This window comes from Coregonus lavaretus, assembly GCF_964263955.1.
Source record: "Coregonus lavaretus genome assembly, chromosome: 26".
NCBI lineage: Eukaryota > Metazoa > Chordata > Actinopteri > Salmoniformes > Salmonidae > Coregonus > Coregonus lavaretus.
The window spans coordinates 28,721,935-28,744,807 of record NC_140013.1 but is presented as its reverse complement, the minus strand read 5'-3'; the positions used below and the strand labels follow the sequence as shown (position 1 = coordinate 28,744,807).

Here is a 22,873-nt window from a genome sequence, read left to right as displayed (position 1 = left end):
GTAGGGGGCAACATATACAAAGCAAAGGCATGAAGGACCAGTCTGGCGCTACAACAGAGGCCTGAACTATAATGTAAATCTCTGGTAGCCTATCGATATCTCTGGTGCTACAACGCTAGAGGGGGCTGAACATGCAATGGGGTACCTATACATCAGTGTGGTACCTCGGTTTTGGGCTGTGAAATATAATCTCAAAACACAGTGAGATAGAGCTATCATATTACTGTCCACATTCGGATGACAGTCGATGGACTATATCTGTTAATGATAGTGTAGGCCCCTTAAACTCAACTCTGGACCTCTAAGCCTGTTCCACTGCTTTTGTTCATGGTTCCCCTCTAATCAGGGACTGATTTAGACCTGTGACACCAGGTGGGTGCAATTAATTATCAGGTAGAACAGAAAACCAGCAGGCTCCGGACCTAGGTAAGATTTGAATACCCCTGATGTAGGCTAATACTTGTATTCATATATCCCAATTATTTGAAGTAGCCGAATCACTTGGAAATTATTATGTAATTTTTCAAGAATAAAACGTTTTCTTTTGGCGAGCGTTCATATGCCATTCGGAACTAGGAAACTCGGAAAATACCTACTTTCTAACTGGTTTTGTTATACAAGTGCCGCGTTCAACGAGTTTCCTAGTTCCCACTAGCATGAACGCGGCACTTATTTTATGGGTGTCAATCAAACAATTGCATGGTTTCAGTTTTTTATCAAACATACCTCGATACTGGTAGATACATAAATTAAATTAACAACAAAAAATGAGTAGCCTAAATTATATTCTCTCTTGGACAGACTACGTACATCGAGCATCTGACCAATTACACGAGACTTTAGTTTTTTTTTCTTCTTCTTAGTATTATTCAAATTACAATACAATAACATATAAACAGGACATCGCTACAATTATATTTTATTCTTATGAAATAAAATAAAATAAAACAAAAAAACAAAATTAAGAAATAAAAAACAGTTTCATTAAAGTGAAAGTACCTCCAATAAAATAAACTGAAAAAAGGTCAGGGGTTACAATTGTATAAACCTATGGTAGAGTTGTAAGAATACATGTTTTTTTTTTTTGTCATTGACTAATTCTAGAGATGTTATTAAATATTCGATTTCAAGTAAAAACATATTGCATTTGGCGACAGATTTCAATTGTTGGTTTTTGTGTATGTAAAATTTACCAGAGAGAATAAAGAAAATAACACATTGTTTATGAGTGTGACTCTGTTGTTTTTTTGGAGCGAGCTAAGTAATGACGTGTTTTCATTTCATTAATAACAATGAAAGATGTAATATGTTATTATTCAAGCGAAATCAAAGCTACAAAACCAGATTCTAGTTCTGGGTTATTCGAGATAACCTAAATTACGACACCATGGAACTATCCTTCGTGGCGGAGGGCATATTGCGCATTGACGTGGTCTGCGGAAGGATATGGTATAAAGTATTTGTCACGGTACTCTTTTTGCCATTTGTTCTGTATTGACATAGGTAATGTATGTCAGTAGATAACGCTGTATCTGGCCAATGTGATGGGGAAAGACGAAACCAAAACAATTTAGCAGATTAACTGTATTAAGGGACATACATGCAATGGTTTTACTTGTCGTACTGTAAAGGTTAATTTGAATCGGTTGCCATGTTCTTGCTGACCCAAGTATTTTCGCCCAGTGACTGAGATTTGATGACCAATGATGACGATCAGGGAATTTGAATAGATGCCATTTGGATTACATTGAAGAGAATCGCACGAACGTCAATGTTTTCCAAGAGGAGAGACGTCTTCTGGAAAGAACATCTCGCCACAGAGGACTATTATGACAGCTAGCTGTGACTGACACGAATTCTATTCAAACTCAGTAGTGTTGCTTTTCATAGCTTTTCAGGCAAATATATGGGCCTGTATTTTTTTATTTTTCTTCTGCGATAATCTGATCATTCCAAATGTATGTCCGTCAATTCAATTGATATTCTGTTTAGGTAGCATGAAGCTAACGTTAAAGCTAACTAGCTGCTGTATATAAGATGTTGTTAGCATGGTTGCTTGCCAGCAACAATGGGCAACATGACGCTTGTCACAGCATGTCACTCTCTGGTTATATAGTAGAAGTGTCTGTGGGTGTTTGAAGCTTGCAATCTATTTATCCAGAATACTTGACATCATGTAGAATGTCAAGAAAAGCAGCTTTGACCTAATTTGTTTGCTAACTAAATACATATATGACTAGGTAGCTAGCCAGTTTGCAACGCTAGCGATTTGGGTCAGAAAATGACAGCTGGCAGTAGGGACTGACATTGTGTACCTTGTGAAAGTGTGGCCAGCAATGCGTAAAGCTGCCTGCAGTGTCTGATTGTGGAAATAGTTCAACGTCAAGCCTTACAGAATATGTTGTACCTGGCTACTGACAGGGAAGAATTTGACACTAGCTCCAGTTTTGCATCCCATCTTAAACGTGATCAGTTGCATCATCACCTGGCTGTTTCTCAGGCAATATCAAAGGTGGACTGGAATGCATGCAAACTGACTTGTATCGGGGAAACGCCACAATGACTAGTTTGCTTGACAGCTAAAGCAACGTTTGGGTGGATATATTGTTGCACCGGGGTTCTGGTATCAAAAGAGAGCATCCTTCAACGTGCATCACTGAAGAAAGAACCTTTCGACACCTGACCTAAATTGGACAGTTACTTTGACAATGGAGACGGTTGGAGACTTTGAATACAGCAGAAAGGACCTGGTGGGACATGGAGCTTTCGCTGTGGTGTTCAAAGGAAGGCACAGAAAGGTAACTATCAGGAACATTAAAGGTCTGCATCTCCATCTTTCCCATTGCATTGCTTGCACCCTCCCTCTCCTCTCCTTGCCTCTCCTCTTTTTTTGTTCTCTATGAGGTTATGTGAGAGTAGTGACGCTTACATAAATCTAGGTCAGTGACATTGCACTGCAGTAAATAAACTGTCATTTGGCATAATTGTGTTTAGTTTGACTTCAACTAACTAGACATTCTAAATATTAGTTACGATAGTGATGCAAACATTGCAATTAAATACAATTATATCCATTGATATGCTTCACCGTATTCAAATGTAACAATGTTATTTACATGTTTGATCATGCATGTTATTGTGTTTCATAAGCCTCGATCATGTGATGATGTTGTGCAATCTTGCGTTATGGTCTGGCACTGGGTGCAGAGAGATGCGAGCCGTTCATTCATGAAACGGATGACTCAAACAGCAGTGAATAGCTCGCTGACGTAGCCAGCCAGCCTAGACAAGGTGCAGAGAAAGGAGCATGTCTGCTTGTTTTTCCTCATCAAGAGGTCTTCTTTCTCCATCTTTTGTCATGATATGAGAAATAGTCTACACATCAATGCAATCCTGACTGCAACATTTTGTAAAATATCAACAATAGAATGAGATGATGATAGTCTTGTGATGATACGGTCATCCTATTAGCTTGATTGGCCACACTCACAGAGTGATAACAAAGCATCTTGACCGACCGACTGACTGACAGGACTGTGGCGACTGTCCATGATGGGGATGTGGACCAAACAGTGTTGTGTTGATCCAGGCCAGGTGATCAAGGCGCAGCTGAAGGATGGTCAGAGACGAGAGAATGTTACATATGTCTGAGCCTGCTCTACATCTATCTCACTGTGTGATGCATCCAGGGATGATGTCACCATGCTACCCTACAGTATTATATTGAAATATTCTATGAGAGCATTACATTTTTTACATTTAAGTCATTTAGCAGACGCTCTTATCCAGAGCGACTTACAGAAGCAATTAGGGTTAAGTGCCTTGCTCAAGGGCACATTTACGTCATTTAGCAGACGCTCTAGACCAGAGCGACTCACAAATTGATGCATTCACCCTATAGCCAGTGGGATAACCACTTTACAATTTTTGGGGGGGGTAGAAGGATTACTTTATCCTATCCCAGGTATTCCTTAAAGAGGTGGGGTTTCAAATGTCTCCGGAAGGTGGTGAGCGACTCCGCTGTGTGTGTGGGGGGGGGGGGGTAGAAGGATTGCTTTATCCTATCCCAGGTATTCCTTAAAGAGGTGGGGTTTCAAATGTCTCCGGAAGGTGGTGAGTGACTCCGCTGTCCTGGCGTCGTGAGGGAGCTTGTTCCACCATTGGGGTGCCAGAGCAGCGAACAGTTTTGACTGGGCTGAGCGGGAACTATGCTTCCGCAGAGGAAGGGGAGCCAGCAGGCCAGAGGTGGATGAACGCAATGCCCTCGTTTGGGTGTAGGGACTGATCAGAGCCCGAAGGTACAGAGGTGCCGTTCCCCTCGCTGCTCCAAAGGCAAGCACCATGGTCTTGTAACGGATGCGAGCTTCAACTGGAAGCCAGTGGAGTGTGCGGAGGAGGGGGGTGACGTGAGAGAACTTGGGAAGGTTGAACACCAGACGGGCTGCGGCATTCTGGATGAGTTGTAGGGGTTTAATGGCACATGCAGGGAGGCCAGCCAACAGCGAGTTGCAGTAATCCAGACGGGAGATGACAAGTGCCTGGATTAGGACCTGTGCCGCTTCCTGTGTGAGGCAGGGTCGTACTCTCCGAATGTTGTAGAGCATGAACCTGCAGGAGCGGGTCACCGCCTTGATGTTAGCGGAGAACGACAGGGTGTTGTCCAGGGTCACGCCAAGGCTCTTCGCACTCTGGGAGGAGGACACAACGGAGTTGTCAACCGTGATGGCGAGATCATGGAACGGGCAGTCCTTCCCCGGGAGGAAGAGCAGCTCCGTCTTGCCAGGGTTCAGCTTGAGGTGGTGATCCGTCATCCATACTGATATGTCTGCCAGACATGCAGAGATGCGATTCGCCACCTGGTTATCAGAAGGGGGAAAGGAGAAGATTAGTTGTGTATCGTCAGCGTAGCAATGATAGGAGAGGCCGTGTGAGGATATGACAGAGCCAAGTGACTTGGTGTATAGGGAGAAAAGGAGAGGGCCTAGAACTGAGCCCTGGGGGACACCAGTGGTGAGAGCACGTGGTGCGGAGACAGCTTCTCGCCACGCCACTTGGTAGGAGCGACCGGTCAGGTAGGACGCAATCCAGGAGTGAGCCGCGCCGGAGATGCCCAGCTCGGAGAGGGTGGAGAGGAGGATCTGATGGTTCACAGTATCAAAGGCAGCAGACAGGTCTAGAAGGACAAGAGCAGAGGAGAGAGAGTTAGCTTTAGCAGTGCGGAGAGCCTCCGTGACACAGAGAAGAGCAGTCTCAGTTGAATGACCAGTCCTGAAACCTGATTGGTTTGGATCAAGAAGGTCATTCTGAGAGAGATAGCAAGAGAGTTGGCTAAAGACGGCACGCTCAATAGTTTTGGAAAGAAAAGAAAGAAGGGATACTGGTCTGTAGTTGTTGACATCAGTGGGGTCGAGTGTTGGTTTTTTGAGAAGGGGAGCAACTCTCGCTCTCTTGAAGACGGAAGGGACATGGCCAGCGGTCAAGGATGAGTTGATCAGCGAGGTGAGGTAGGGGAGAAGGTCACCGGAGATGGTCTGGAGAAGAGAGGAGGGGATGGGGTCAAGCGGGCAGGTTGTTGGGCGGCCTGCAGTCACAAGTCGCAGGATTTTATCTGGAGAGAGAGGGGAGAAAGAAGTCAAAGCATAGGGTAGGGCAGTGTGAGCAGGACCAGCAGTGTCATTAGACTTAACAAACGAGGATCGGATGTCGTCAACCTTCTTTTCAAAGTGGTTGACGAAGTCATCCACAGAGAGAGAGGGGGGGGGGGGGGATTCAGGAGGGAGGAAAATGTGGCAAAGAGCTTCCTAGGGTTAGAGGCAGATGCTTGGAATTTAGAGTGGTAGAAGGTGGCCTTAGCAGCAGAAACAGATGAAGAAAATGTAGAGAGGAGGGAGTGAAAAGATGCCAGGTCGGCAGGGAGTTTAGTTTTCTTCCATTTCCGCTCCGCTGCCCGGAGCTCTGTTCTGTGAGCTCGCAATGAGTCATCAAGCCACGGAGCTGGAGGGGAGGACCGAGCCGGCCGGGAGGATAGGGGACACAGAGAGTCAAAGGATGCAGAAAGGGAGGAGAGGAGATTTGAGGAGGCAGAATCAGGAGATTGGAGGGAGAAGGATTGAGCAGAGGGAAGAGATGATAGGATGGAAGAGGAGAGAGTAGTGGGAGAGAGAGAGCGAAGGTTGCGGCGGCGCATTACCATCTGTGTAGGGGCAGAGTGAGTAGTGTGGGAGGAGAGCGAGAGAGAAAAGGAAACAAAGTAGTGGTCGGAGACATGGAGGGGAGTTGCAGTGAGATTAGTAGAGGAGCAGCATCTAGTGAAGATGAGGTCAAGCGTATTGCCTGCCTTGTGAGTAGGGGGGGGCGGTGAGAGGGTGAGGTCAAAAGAGGAGAGGAGTGGAAAGAAGGAGGCAGAGAGAAATGAGTCAAATGTGGACATAGGGAGGTTGAAATCCCCCAAAACTGTGAGGGGTGAGCCATCCTCAGGAAAGGAACTTATCAAGGCGTCAAGCTCATTGATGAACTCTCCAAGGGAACCTGGAGGGCGATAGATGACAAGGATATTAAGCTTAAATGGGCTAGTGACTGTGACAGCATGGAATTCAAATGAGGAGATAGACAGATGGGTTAGGGGAACAATTGAGAATGTCCACTTGGGAGAGATGAGGATTCCTGTACCACCACCCCTCTGACCAGATGCTCTCGGGGTATGCGAGAACACATGGTCAGACGAGGAGAGAGCAGTAGGAGTAGCAGTGTTTTCAGTGGTAATCCATGTTTCCGTCAGCGCCAGGAAGTCGAGGGACTGGAGGTTGGCATAGGCTGGGATGAAGTCAGCTTTGTTGGCAGCAGAACGGCAGTTCCAGAGGCTGCCTGAGACCTGGATCTCCAGGTGTGGGGTGCGTGCAGGGACCACCAGGTTAGAGAGGCAGCAGCCACGCGGTGTGGTGCGTTTGTGTAGCCTGTGCAGAGAGGAGAGAACAGGGATAGGCAGAGGCATAGTTGACAGGCTGTAGCAAATGGCTACAAAAATGCAGAGGAGATCGGAATGAAATGAGCTAAGCATCTGGGAGAGGAGAGAGCAGGGCCTCCCTCACCAAAAACTTCTACCTCAGAAACTAAAATTGTTTCACTGAACCACCCGAACAAAAACTCTCCCAACTTCCACCTTTAGAAATCAGAATTGTTGTGAACCACAGCGGTTCAATGTTTAAAGGAATAGACTCAACCCACTTTATTCAGCTAGCTAACTATGACACCATAGCTAACTAGCATGATAACATCCAATAACAATAACACACAGTTTAGCACCAACACTTGGTCACAACAAACCACCAATAGTGTGTTAACTAGCTAACTAGCATGCTAGCATCCAGTAACACACAGTTTAGCACCAACACTTGGTCACAACAAACCACCAATAGTGAGTTAACACACTAAACAGATCATTCGTGTCTGTGTCAAGTTCCTTTCATGACGCAGCAATGATTAAACGTTGGCTAGCTAGGACAAGTATATTGTATTTAGCTACTACAGTACAGTTAGCTGGTCGTGTTGGGTAGCTAGCAATGGCCACTGTGTTGACTTTGTTTGGAGAACGGCTAGCTAGCTAGCTTCGTGCTACACCCGGCACACAATGGCTACTGTGTTGACTCTGACTCTGTTCGAAAAACGGCTAGTTAGCTCGCTTCGTGCTACAGCCGGCACGGCCGAAGACACTGCCAACCTACAGTAACTACCCACAACAACCCACGATGCCTAGCTATGACGCCATAGCTAACTAGCATGCCAGCATCCATTAACACACAGTTTAGCACCAAAACTTGGTTACAACAAACTGCCAAGAGTGTGTTAACACACTAAACAGATAATTCATGTCCGTGTCTAGTTCCTTTCATAATGCATAACGCAGCAAAAATTAAACGTTGGCTAGCAGCACATTAACATTGGAAACAGCTCTCCACCGTTGCTAAACGTTACCAGTAGCTACCCGCTAGCTAGCTAGCCTTGTGCTTCGATACTAACCTACAATAATTACCTACGGAAACCTACAATAACAACAATACTAACCTACAATACCTAACTACAACTAACTACCTACCTACGATCTAATACATGGTTTAAGCTTTACTCAACACCATATGAGAAGCTTACCTCCTGCTAGAGCAGAACATCAGTATGCAAAGATTCATAACAGGTAGGTACTCCAATGGTGAGTGTAGCTCAATTGGTAGAGCATGGCGCTTGTAACGCCAGGGTAGTGGGTTCGATCCCCGGGACCACCCATACGTAAAAATGTATGCACACATGACTGTAAGTCGCTTTGGATAAAAGCGTCTGCTAAATGGCATATATTATATTATAAGGTATGTCAACGTTAAGGGATACAATAGTAGGGGTGTCAAATTCAATCCGCGCACGGGCCATATTGATAAAACAAGGGCCAGACATTTTACAAAAAAACGTGCATACAACTGCAACCCAAACTGGCCAATGTTTTATTTTTATTTTTATTTTATGGCCCTTTTATAATGTCCACTTATGTAGATAGGATGCTGTATATAGCATTTTAACATATTAAAACAAATTAAGATATAAATCATATTTGTCCAGCCTTTGCTGCTATGCTTGCATATGTGCATAATATGCTGCGACCCTAATCAAAAAGTATTTCATAACTCCAAATAACAAAAACTTTGCTAGGTTGTTGTAACATTTAAACTAAAATGTTTTTCATTTTTTTGCGCTGCATGGATCACCAGTGCAGTTGAACACAGTAATGCTGTATGGTGCACTCAAAATGTATTGTAGTTGAGTAACCGGCCTAGGCTACTGCTCAAATGTTGCTGTAATAGGCCTACATGTTTCTCTTTTGCATTGTGTTTTGTTGCAGGTTTTGTTTTTTGGTTATTAATTGTCGGGCTTTAAAAACCGAAGCCAGACTGCAACCTTTAACACTGAAACATATATAAACGCAACATGTAAAGTTTCATGTTTCATGAGCTGAAATAAAAGACCCCAGAAATTTTCCATATGCACAAAAATATTATTTCTCTCATTCTGTGCATAAATTATTTTTACATCCTTGTTAGTAACCATTTCTCATTTTCCAAGATAATCCATCCACCTGACAGCTGTGGCATATCAACATTTTTACATTTTAGTCATTTAGTAGATGCTCTTATCCAGAGCGACTTACAGTTAGTGAGTGCATACATTTTTTTTTTTCATCAGGAAGCTGATTAAACAGCATGATCATTACACAGGTGCACCTTTTGCTGGGGACAATAAAAGGCCACTCAAAAGTGCAGTTTTGTCACACAACACAATGCCACAGATGTCTCAAGTTTTGAGGGAGTGTGCATTTGGCATGTTGACTGTAGGAATGTCCACCAGAGCTGTTGCCAGAGATTTGAATGTTAATTTCTCGACCATAAGCCGCCTCATGTTGTTTTTGAGAATTTAGCAGTACCTCCAACAGGCCTCACAACCGCAGACCACGTGTAACCACGCCAGCCCAGGACCTCCACATCCGGCTTTTTCACCTGCGGGAGCATCTGAGACCAGCCACCCGGACATCTGATGAAGCTGTGGGTTTGCACAACAGAATAATTTCTGCACAATCTATCAGAAACCGTCTGAGGGAAGCACACCTGCGTGCTTGTCATCCTCAACAGGGTCTTGACCTGACTGCAGTTCGGCATCGTGACTGACTTCAGTGGGCAATTGCTCACCTTCGATGGCCTCTGGCACGCTGGAGAAGTGTGCTCTTCACAGATGAATCCCTGTTTCAACTGTACCGGGCAGATTGCAGACAGCGTGTATGGCATCATGTGGGCAAGCGGTTTGCTGATGTTGTGAACAGAGTGCCCCATGGTGGCGGGGGGGTTATGGTATGGGCAGGCATAAGCTACGGACAACGAACACAATTGCATTTTAACGATGGCAATTTGAATGCACAGAGATGCCGTGACGAGATCCTGAGGCCCATTGTCGTGCCATTTTCTGATCCCACGCACAACCTTTTTTTAAAGGTATCTGTGACCAACAGATGCATATCTGTATTTCCAGTCATGTGAAATTCATAGATTAGGTCCTAATGAATTTATTTCAATTGACTGATTTACTTATATGAACTGTATGTAACTCAGTAAAATCTTTGAAATTGTTGCATGTTTCGTTTCTATTTTTGTTCAGTGTAGTAGCCTAGCTAGGACTGTGGCACGTTTCTGTACACTTTCCCTCTGCTGCACACTGACTTTGAATTCACAGATGCGAGCGCATCAGGCTGTAATTTCATAAAGTAGATAAATAATAATATAATAATAATAATATAATATGCCATTTAGCAGACGCTTTTATCCAAAGCGACTTACAGTCGTGCGTGCATACATTTTTGTGTATGGGTGGTCCCGGGGATCGAACCCACTACCTTGGCGTTACAAGCGCCGTGCTCTACCAGCTGAGCTACAGAGGACCACGTAGATGATTCAACTGTTGACTCATTTATACTCACTGTATGTCCTATTGTCCTTTAGTAGTAATTTATACCCGCGTGTGACTCCCTTTTATCTTGTACATTTTTGACAACCAAGATGACATTTTCTGTAGGCTACAGCAATGACCTGTTAGAACTGCCACTTGGCATGGACATTTAGCCTACAACAGTTTAAAGTTTCGGTCTGGTAGAAGATTAGGTCAGTGGCATTAGTGATGATACAGTATGATACAGCGCACTGGCTAGCTTGTGTGTGTGTGTGTGGCAATGCACTGCCGTTTGGTGTGCATCACGTTGGCAGTGCTTGCTGGGACTTGTAGTGCAGCGCATCGCGGGTTGTATGGAAGCGGGCCAAAATGAATTGACAACCCAAATCACTGCGCAGGCCGGATAGAAATGTGTCGGATTTGGCCCGCGGGCCTTATGTTTGACACATGCATAATAGGGACACCTACAGTATAGTGTCATAGCTGGGTTGTCAAGGTAACACCATAGTATTGTACATTTCACTGTTATTGAGGAGCCTATGAGCTGGGGTGTAGCTTATGTTTGTACTGTACCTAGCCTTATGTGTTTGCGTGTGCTCAGAACAGAGCAGCTAAATTTAGTGTACATTTGAAGCTGTGAGTGTGGACTATCAGTATACCGGTATGTGACTTGATGTCCTTCCTTCGGTGACGTTCTTGAGCTGGTTAAAATATTTATAACCCTGCATCGGCATGCCTTCTATTAATAGGATTATTTCCACTTAGGCTAGGAGATGCAGGACAGACAGACTGGGATGTTATTGGTGCTTGCAACAGGGCTGATGGATTGCCTCATCTTTTAAGCATCCTACTGCAGTTTGAATTAGCCCTGCCGTCACTATTTAGACCAGGGATGGGCAACTTTGATGGTGGTGGGGGCCAGGAGAGAAATGTTAGCAGTTTTTAATATTATATCCGAGTGAGACTAACTAACATTTTTACATTTTAGTCATTTAGCAGACACTCTTATCCAGAGCGACTTAGTTAGTGAGTGCATACATTTTCATACAAACAAAATAAATGGAGGCCCCCAGCAGTTAATTCGACCATAATAACAAGTGTAGTGAGCTGTGCCACTAGAGATCCTGGTTCGAATCCAGGCTCTGTTGTAGCCGGCCACGACCGGGAGACCCATGGGGCGGCGCACAATTGGCCCAGCGTCGTCCAGGGTAGGGGAGGGAATGGCCGGCAGGGATGTAGAGCATGGCGTTTGCAACGCCAGGGTTGTGGGTTCAATTCCCATGGGGGGCCAGTATGAAAAAAAAATGATAATGTAAGTCGCTCTGGATAAGAGCGTCTGCTAAATGACTAAAATGTAAATGTAAATGTAGATAGCTGGCTGTAAAACTAAATTATCAATCTAAACAATTTTAGCTGACATGGGCTAAATGACTGACTGTCAGTGACGTACATAACAAGAGAGAAACTGCTAATGCACAACCAAATTTAGATGTTGCATCTTGTGTATTCTAACTCGCAACAGTAAGTTGAGACCCCGAATGAGTTCCTAAATTTAAATTGGAAATTGATCCGAGGGCCTTCATGCGGCCCACGGGCTGACATTTGCCCATCCCTGATTTACACATTGGGACCTCATATGCATTTGCCTGTTCTGGATTTTGTCTTACACAGTCTAGTGCACTTTCGAGTTGGAGAACACTCACTACATATACACGTGCTTGTATAAGCATCTTTATTCATTATTGTCTCTCACTTTGTCTCCCATGATCTATTCAGTAAGTCTTGCAGTTTGAACTAGCCCTGCCGTCACTATTGAGACCTCATATGCATTTGCCAGTTGTCTTTTCTTTGTGGATTTTGTCTTACACAGTCTAGTCAGGGCGGCAGGTAGCCTAGTGGTTAAGAGTGTTGGGCCAGTAACTGAAAAGTTACTGGTTCGAATCCCTGAGTGAAAGATCTGTCGATGTGCCCTTGAGCAAGGCACTTAACCCTAGTTCCTCATGTAAGTCGCTCTGGATAAGAGCATCTGCTAAATGACTCAAATGTAAATGTAATGTACATTTCCCTCTCTACATTGGTCAGCTACATTGGTGACCAGGGTGGAATCCTTTCGATACGCCTATGGGGCCTGGGCACACAAATGCTCCTAGAGAGAAGCATGTGTTGATGACAGTTCTACAGTCGCCATTAGAGGCCCAGGCTTTTGGCATTTCTGGACTGCAACATTGTAAGATTGTGCCCTCCAAGGCACTTGATATTCATTGATTGGTAGGTTACACTATATTTAGATACTTCAAATACTGCCTGAGACACCTTTGCTATTTGTCTCCGTTCTCATGGTGAAAGACTATTTGTCTCCGTACTCATGGTGAAAGACTATTTGTCTCCGTACTCATGGTGAAAGACTATTTGTGTGATGTTGCTCTTTGTTCGTATGCATGAAACGTGAAATGTACATTACGCATTAAACGTATATTATGGAAAACATGTCTCACACTCAGTCACGGTTGGTAGAATAATTAATGGATTGGCAAGATTTTGGCACTGTTAACTTTTGAAGGTTAGTAGGAAAGTTAAATATATTAAACCACCTAAATATACTCACATTCACTGAACATTTAGTATTTGAAACTCAAACATGAATTTCCCAACTGTTTTTTCTAAAATCCTACAGGCTCTTTATCATTCTCCATACCTTATATTCCAATGCATCCAACATTGTGCATGCCCATCATAGTATTGGTCAGCTGCTATTTGAGAACTCATCTTGTTTAGAAATCAAACTTAACTTATTGCAGAGCACATTGTACAACTGTTTTTAGAGAACATTGTATTGCAAGGTACAGTGGGGAAAAAAGTATTTAGTCAGCCACCAATTGTGCAAGTTCTCCCACTTAAAAAGATGAGAGAGGCCTGTAATTTTCATCATAGGTACACGTCAACTATGACAGACAAATTGAGAAAAAAAATCCAGAAAATCACATTGTAGGATTTTTAATGAATTTATTTGCAAATCATGGTGGAAAATAAGTATTTGGTCACCTACAAACAAACAAGATTTCTGGCTCTCACAGACCTGTAACTTCTTCTTTAAGAGGCTCCTCTGTCCTCCACTCGTTACCTGTATTAATGGCACCTGTTTGAACTTGTTATCAGTATAAAAGACACCTGTCCACAACCTCAAACAGTCACACTCCAAACTCCACTATGGCCAAGACCAAAGAGCTGTCAAAAGACACCAGAAACAAAATTGTAGACCTGCACCATGCTGGGAAGACTGAATCTGCAATAGGTAAGCAGCTTGGTTTGAAGAAATCAACTGTGGGAGCAATTATTAGGAAATGGAAGACATACAAGACCACTGATAATCTCCCTCGATCTGGGGCTCCACGCAAGATCTCACCCCGTGGGGTCAAAATGATCACAAGAACGGTGAGCAAAAATCCCAGAACCACACGGGGGGACCTAGTGAATGACCTGCAGAGAGCTGGGACCAAAGTAACAAAGCCTACCATCAGTAACACACTACGCCGCCAGGGACTCAAATCCTGCAGTGCCAGACGTGTCCCCCTGCTTAAGCCAGTACATGTCCAGGCCCGTCTGAAGTTTGCTAGAGTGCATTTGGATGATCCAGAAGAGGATTGGGAGAATGTCATATGGTCAGATGAAACCAAAATAGAACTTTTTGGTAAAAACTCAACTCGTTGTGTTTGGAGGACAAAGAATGCTGAGTTGCATCCAAAGAACACCATACCTACTGTGAAGCATGGGGGTGGAAACATCATGCTTTGGGGCTGTTTTTCTGCAAAGGGACCAGGACAACTGATCCGTGTAAAGGAAAGAATGAATGGGGCCATGTATCGTGAGATTTTGAGTGAAAACCTCCTTCTATCAGCAAGGGCATTGAAGATGAAACGTGGCTGGGTCTTTCAGCATGACGATGATCCCAAACACACCGCCCGGGCAACGAAGGAGTGGCTTCGTAAAAAGCATTTCAAGGTCCTGGAGTGGCCTAGCCAGTCTCCAGATCTCAACCCCATAGAACATCTTTGGAGGGAGTTGAAAGTCTGTGTTGCCCAGCGACAGCCCCAAAACATCACTGCTCTAGAGGAGATCTGCATGGAGGAATGGGCCAAAATACCAGCAACAGTGTGTGAAAAGCTTGTGAAGAAAAACGGAAAACGTTTGACCTGTGTCATTGCCAACAAAGGGTATATAACAAAGTATTGAGAAACTTTTGTTATTGACCAAATACTTATTTTCCACCATAATTTGCTAATAAATTCATAAAAAATCCTACAATGTGATTTTCTGGATATTCTTTTCTCATTTTGTCTGTCATAGTTGACGTGTAGCTATGATGAAAATTACAGGCCTCTCTCATCTTTTTAAGTGGGAGAACTTGCACAATTGGTGGCTGACTAAATACTTTTTTTCCCCACTGTATGCTCTATGTGTAGGCTATGCCATATGTATTGGCTAATATACATATGCAGCTGTCATTTTTTAAACCTCCATTCTAGCAAACATAACAGACATCTTTATATCTACATGCTTTTATTTGGGTTTCTATGCAAAGTGTATGTTTGAATGTTTCTTTAAGCCTGGTGCTAGTTAATTGAAATTAGGCATAATCATGCCAAAACATGATTCGACAATTGAATTCACTGACAGAGATGGGTAATGAAACAGAAGTTGACATTTACAGTAGCTGGCTAGGCTAGTCTGTAACATTGGCTAGCTTGCAATAAATTGGCTAAATGGTCAACGGAGTTACCTCTTCAGATGATTAAATATGCAGCCTGCAATACGAATTGTTTTGAAGTGCACTCAAAAACAGATATTTATCTTATTTCAGTCTAGGAGCTAGCTAGCTATATCTGTTCCTCTTCATCAGACAGCAGCTCGCGTTTTCACAAGCGGCTGTGTTATCATAGATAGAAGCAGGCCATTGGATGCCTGCATCACGAGGGGTATGTACATGAGTTCTGATTGGTTCCAAGTTTCGTAGTTTGGCAAATTTGTCTGTGCGGTCGAGTGTTGAAATATACTTTTTATGAGAAAGTGCAAGAATTGAAAGTGCCAACAAATGTTATTGTCATCATAAGAATGTTTTACTGTCATATACAAAATATCTGCTCCTCCCTCGACGGGGATCGATCAACTTTACGTTTTAAGGCTTCGGCCTGTTCCTGATCTTGCACATCTGCGCGGTGACCTTCAGCATTCAAATGCTAAAAGGGCTTGCGTGATATTAGGCTTTATTAGTTGAGTAACAACCTATGTAATTTGCTAGGTTACTGCTATCTATGCGCTGTTGTTTTACCTAAATAAAAGTAGGCTACCAGAGACACAACTCTCATCTGGCTATACCTGCTGAATGGGGCTTACAATATGTTTTATTTGGATTGTTCTGGTTCACCATCAGCAATAGTTTTGGTAGTTTTGCTTTAAACAATCAGTGTATATGGTAATTTTAAGATATATAAGGTAAAGTTGATAATTTCATAGCTGTAATGTCATAGCTAATTTGTGTAAACGATAAATATTTATACATTACACTTAATCTGCAAAAACGACAAGTTAATTAGTGGGTGATGGTGATTTTGTCAGCTCAGACAGATCCAGCTAAGAGAGGCCCAGCTCATGAGCTCCATCAGCAGAAGATTTTAATTTAGAATGGAAAATGTATGTTTGTGCAACAAATGTTAGTGCATTGTATCGCATCGAACTGAATCACATCAATTCATTCTCCAGTCAAACCGAATCGCACCAAATCATTTCAAACTAAAAAGTATCGTTCCCGTATCGGAGCCCATGTGTCTAGATACGTATCGAATCGTCTTAAAAGGGAAAGATGCACATCCCTAACATATTGATGTTGCTGTCACTAAATGCTTCCGCATGCTTTGGTTTGGCTGGCGCCTAGCCGAACTCGGCTAGTTGAACCGAACAAGTGTGCTCACATACTCCCTTAAAAGACCTTTGCTTGAAAAATGTCAGAATAGTCTGTATAATCTAAGATAACTCAAGAACTTGGCCATTAATTTTGACGTTTTTGCAGAGGACATCTTAGTCGTGCAATTTTACATCTAACTAAGATGTTTGGTGCAGTATTTCGCAGGTGAAAAAATGTGCATGAAAACTAGTCATCTATCGTTGAATGACAATAAACACTTAATTGAAGAATCCCTACTGTTGACCAATCACTGATAAAGGGGCATAGACTTCGGTTACTGAAATTGGTCTTGCCTAAAAAATAAATTGTGCACAAACAGCCCCTCCCCCAATGGAAAGTGCTTACTTTGCCCTTCATTCTCTCTGTCTGTGTCATCATAGCAGGAGCCTGGTCATTAACTTGATTTGGTGCAAACAATACCCCTCTGCTCAGCATTACACCAAAGGCCGATGGGGTCATTCTACTGTATGGGGTTTCTGTTTGCTGCACTGCCTCGGTATATGTCACAGTTGGCTGGTGCATGCTGTCAAGTGCAGCCTCCCTGTGCCACTGCCAGTAGAACCCTGCCTAGCAGCAGAGCAAATTGCAATGTGGAATTAAAACATCTATTAACCTAGATTCATTTGGAAAGCAGCTGCCCTTTTTATTCATGGAATTCCTCTCGGCAAGTCTTACAATGCACCATCCATTCCACAATTTAGGATAGTACCTTTTATGTTAGTTGGAGTTGTGGTCATTGTCCAAACTCAGTGTCTCTCTGTAGCTCAAGGGCAAAGAAATCAAGCCTTTTGAGTCATGTGAGCTTGAATAGTCTTTTTTTTTTATAGGATACTCACTCACACTAAGGGCTCATGTGAATAAAGAAAGCCTGGAAACTGTCTCTCTGAACTTGAGTAGAAAATAGGTCTCTCTCGCTCAGGTTTTAGTGGAAGTGGGCTACCTCACATGATAACTCGGTGTTCTAGTATTCTTTTGACTGTTTTGTCATTCAGTGTGTCATTCAGTGTCACAGAGGCCTATCTGATTGAAACCCAAGAAACCTGTGTTGGTTTAATGTCTAAGATGTCCTCTCTTCCCCCGCATCTCTCTCTCACAAACAATGATGCACAGTTCACACAAAGCAATTAAAGGCCACCTGACCTGGGCTTTACACACACACACGCTTCCCTTGGCATTAGTGTGAGTGATGGGGGAACTGAACACGTCTAAAGGGATTTTAAACTAATTGTTCCTTCTTTATTTCTCTCCTTCCTCCATCTGCAGAAGACGGATTGGGAGGTGGCTGTCAAGAGCATTAACAAGAAGAACCTCTCCAAGTCCCAGATCCTGCTTGGCAAGGAAATCAAAATCCTCAAGGTGAGTAGTATGCTTAACTTAATTGCTTCTCATTTATCTTGGAAACGTATTTAAAGAATTAGTTGGCATCGATCCTCCATCAGTCAGCATGTTTGACTGAAAGGCCTTGACTTCCTTGTTATAAATGTAAATAGAAGCCAGTCGTCACGTCAACAGTACAGTAGCTAATGTATCACCAATGTGCTTGTTTTCTTCATTACTTTTCCCAGGAACTTCAACATGAGAACATTGTGGCGCTTTACGATGTCCAGGTAAGTCCTTATCTTGTTTTCCATTGAAGTAAGGTAAAGCTCAGCTGATTGTAGGCAGACTGAGTGTGTCTACTGCATTTGAGTTAGCCTAATGTCACTAAAGCATGGAGGCTGCGTGCTGACTGAGCCTCCAGTTCTGGTGCTTTTTAAACTGACCGCTCTTCGTTTCAACTAGCCATTCTTATCAACAGTGCTCAATAAACCTACATGGCTAGAATCCAATTATTTGATTCATTATAACTAGCCAAATGGGACAGTGCATGTGCAGTTTAACTGCATACAAGCAGAACACTTGCAATCACTAGCTCACCAGTGAGCCAGACAGACACATTAGAATGGGTTGCCAAGCTCCTGAGTAGAACTTTTCTCTGTTTGTCCGGTCCATGTGGAGCTGGCTGCAGATGTCCAGAGCAGAAGTCTGTGTGTAATGTAAGTAGACATGATGTGTAAACCATTAACTCAGATAGACCGCTGACTGGTGGACCAAGGCTGTGACCACTGACTGACTGGTGGAGCCGTGGATCTTCACAGTCACATGACACCACATGACTGGCCATGGTTACACCAGCAGCATGCATTGTACTGCCCATCATCTCCGCTGGTCGCCCATCATCTCCGCTGGTCGCAAATCAGCACGCACCGCCGACCGTCCTCAGTGATGTAACAGGGCCAGGGGGAAGGGTCATCCACTTCAAGGTGGGGGACAAAATGGCCGCCACCAAAGGTCAGGTGTTAGTCTCACCATGACCGTACTTCATGGTGACTACTGGACCTGTAGCTTTGGTTCAACATGGAAATCGCTGAGAGCCTTCTATAAAAGAGCAGGAAAGCCTTTAAAATCCAGCTTCGCTCAGCCCTCCTCAGTCCAAGAGCTCTCTGTGTGCATGGGCTTCATTGTTCACTCCATGGTTAGCAGATAGCGCTATGAGTCGCTCTGCGTTCTCTAGCTATAAAAAGCCTTTCCAGTTGGGTTCCACCCAATAGGGAGAGATGGAAAGAGCAGTAAAGAGAGGGAGCTATTGAAGTCATGATCAAGCAGCGCTGCCCACCCAGTGAGGCACTTCCTGTGTTTATGTAAGCCTCCCACCGGGACCCTGCTGCTCTATCCATCCGGCCCTCCTCTCTTCATCCCTCTATCCGCACCCCTGATGTCATCACCACTTAATTTCAGACCTTTCCATTATACTAACGTAGTGTGTGATGTATAATGTGTTTGAAAAGCCCCTTATCAATGCTGAACAGACTGGATGGATTGGAAGTAGGGTAAACCCACTAATTCAGGTACTAGGTGCCGATATCTTTTCATACCACTTATGATTAAGGTTAAGATTGGGGGTCTGGGAATCTGATCCTAGATACACTACTTGACCAAAGGTATGTGGACTCCTGCTCGTCAAACATCTCATTAAAAAATCATGGGCATTAATATGGAGTTGGTCCCCCCTTTGATGCTATAACAGCCTCTACTCTTCTGGGAAGGCTTTCCACTAGATGTTGGAACATTGCTGCAGGGACTTGCTTCCATACAGCCATGAGCATTAGTGAGTTTGGGCACTGATGTTGGGCGATTAGGCCTGGCTCTCAGTCGGCGTTCTAATTAAGCTATAGAGCAAAATAATTACAAATAGTATTAACACTGGAATGATAGAGATGATGTGCAAATATAGATACTGGGGTGCAAATGAGCAAAAATAAATAACAATATGGGGATGAGGTAGTTGGGTGGGCTAATTTCAGATGGGCTTTGTACAGATGCAGTGATCGGTAAGGTGCTCTGACAACTGATGCTTAAAGTTAGTGAGGGAGATAAGAGTCTCCAGCTCCAGAGATTTTTGCAATTCGTTCCAGTCATTGGCAGCAGAGAACTGGAAGGAATGGCGGCCAAAGGAGGTGTTGGCTTTTGGGATGACCAGTGAGATATACCTGCTGGAGCGCATACTACGGGTGGGTGTTGCTATGGTGACCAATGAGCTAAGATAAGGCGGGGATTTGCCTAGCAGTGATTTATAGATGGCATGGAGCCAGTGGGTTTGGCGACGAATATGTAGTGAGGACCAGTCAACAAGAGCGTATAGGTCACAGTGGTGGGTAGTATATGGGGCTTTGGTGACAAAACGGATGGCACTGTGATGGACTACATCCAGTTTGCTGAGTAGAGTGTTGGAGGCTATTTTGTAAATGACATCGCCGAAGTCAAGGATCGGTAGGATAGTCAGTTTTATGAGGGCATGTTTGGCAGCAGGAGTGAAGGAGGCTTTGTTGCGAAATAGGAAGCCGATTCTAGATTTAACTTTGGATTGGAGATTCTGGAAGGAGAGTTTACAGTCTAACCAGACACCTATGTATTTGTACTTGTCCACATACTCTAGGTCAGACCCGTCGAGAGTAGTGATTCTAGTCGGGTGGCCGGGTGCCAGAAGTGTTCGATTGAAGAGCATGCGTTTAGTTTTACTAGTGTTTTAAGAGCAGTTGGAGGCTACTGAAGGAGTGTTGTATGGCATTGAAGCTTGTTTGGAGGTTTGTTAACACAGTGTCCAATGAAGGGCCAGATGTATACAAAATGGTGTCGTCTGCGTAGAGGTGGATCTGAGAGTCACCAGCAGCAAGAGCGACATCATTGATATACACAGAGAAAAGAGTCAGCCCAAGAATTGAACCCTGTGGCACCCCCATAGAGACTGCCATAGGTCCAGACAACAGGCCCTCCGATTTGACACATTGAACTCTATCTGAGAAGTAGTTGGTGAACCAGGCGAGGCAGTCATTTGAGAAACCAAGGCTATTTAGTCTGACAATAAGAATGCGGTGGTTGACAGAGTCGAAAGCCTTGGCCAGGTCGATGAAGACGGCTGCACAGTACTGTCTATTATCGATCGCGGTTATAATATCATTTAGGACCTTGAGCGTGGCTGAGGTGCACCCATGACCAGCTTGGAAACCGGATTGCATAGCGGAGAAGGTACGGTGGGATTCGAAATGGTCGGTGATCTGTTTGTTAACTTGGCTTTCAAAAACGTTAGAAAGGCAGGGCAGGATGGATATACAGTGGGGAGAACAAGTATTTGATACACTGCCGATTTTGCAGGTTTTCCTACTTACAAAGCATGTAGAGGTCTGTAATTTTTATCATAGGTACACTTCAACTGTGAGAGACATAATCTAAAACAAAAATCCAGAAAATCACATTGTATGATTTTTAAGTAATTAATTTGCATTTTATTGCATGACATAAGTATTTGATACATCGGAATATGGATACGGAAAATGTTGTAGTTGGGGATGGACATTTCAGAATTTTTGGTGGCCTTCCTAAGCCAGGATTCAGACACTGCTAGAACATTAGGGTTGGCGGAGTGTGCTAACTCAGTGAATAACTCAAACTTAGGAAGGAGGCTTCTGATGTTAACGTGCAGAAAACCAAGGCTTTTACGGTTACAGAACTCAACAAATGATAGCTCCTGGGGAGTAGGAGTGATACTGGGGGCTGCAGGGCCTGGGTTAGCCTCTACATCACCAGAGGAACAGAGGAGGACTAGAATAAGGATACGGCTAAAGGCTTTAAGAACTGGTCTTCTAGTGCGTTGGGTACAGAGAATAAATGGGGCAGATTTCCGGGCGTTGTAGAAAAGATTCAGGGCATTATGTACAGACAAGGATATGGAAGGATATGAGTACAGTGGAGGTAAACCTAAGCGTTGGGTAACAATGAAAGAGATAGCATCACTGGAGGCACCGATTGAGCCGGTCTCGGCGTGTATGGGGGGTGGAACAAAGGAACTATTTGAGGCAGTTTGAGAGGGACTTGGGGTTCTACAGTGAAATTGTATAATAAGAACTAACTGGAACAGCAATAGGCAAGGCATATTGACATGGGAGAGAGGCATAAAGCAATCACAGGTGTTATTAGAGAGAGCTAAGACAACAACTGGTAATGGCGATAAAGTTTGGGCTGAGGCTAAACAAAATAAACAGGACAGGGTACCGTGTGAAGGAACAGTCCAGCGATTCAGTGATTCCGGCAGAAAATCCGATTGGTTCTGGGTCGATAACTCGCTGTGCAGACAGTGCAGACTGGCCGATAATAGTCCAGGCTAGAGCTGGCTGGTAGGTAGTGCAGGCCACGGACAATGGAGAAAAGCCGCTAACGGTGGCTAATAGTAGGTAGCTATTTAGCTGGTTAGCTGGCTACTCCCATCCAGTAGACAGAGAGGTAGATAGCCGGGGCTAACTCAAGGCTCAAGGCTAACTGGTGCTACGGGGGCAGTGGTGATTAGCCTACAGCAACATCCATTCGACATCCATTCGGTTGCGGCTAGCTAGATCCGGTGTTAAGGTCCAGTGATTCAGTTATTCCGGCAGAAAATCTGATGTTCTGGGTGAAAAACGCTAACGGTGGCTAATAGCAAGTAGCTAGTTAGCTAGTTAGCTGGCTGGCTAGTTTCAACTGGAGATTCTAGATAAAGGTGAGTAAATAATAGAATCCGTTCCACATTGAGTGAGGCGGGTTGCAGGAAAGTATTTTTAGTAGAGGGATGAAAAGTGCGATAGGGAAATGTATATGTAAAATACAAAAAATACAAAAAACTGGCTATTTACATGGACACACAAGAGAACACGACCGCACTGCTACGCTATCTTGGAACCTGAAACAAGGAAGGGCCTTCCCCAAACTGTTGCCACAAAGTTGGAAGCACAGAATCGTCTAGAATGTCATTGTATACTGTAGTGTTAAGATTTCCCTTCAATGGAACTAAGGGGCCTAGCCCGAACCATGAAAAACAGCCCCAGACCATTATTCCTCCTCCACCAAACTTTACAGTTGGCACTATGC

General features: G+C 43.9%; 1 protein-coding gene across 2 annotated transcripts in view; it reads left to right on the top strand.

The window, feature by feature from the left end:
* The first annotated feature begins 1,489 nt into the window (after positions 1-1,489).
* The window catches only part of LOC311102160 (serine/threonine-protein kinase ULK2-like), a 62,723-nt gene continuing 41,339 nt past the window's right edge, over positions 1,490-22,873 (top strand). For both annotated transcript variants that reach the window (XM_084143401.1, XM_084143400.1), the window contains exons 1-3: positions 1,490-2,798; positions 17,699-17,791; positions 18,001-18,042. In XM_084143401.1, the coding sequence (XP_083999527.1) occupies positions 2,709-2,798; positions 17,699-17,791; positions 18,001-18,042 (225 nt within the window). In that variant the 5' untranslated portion in view covers positions 1,490-2,708. The remainder of the gene's footprint in view (positions 2,799-17,698; positions 17,792-18,000; positions 18,043-22,873) is intronic.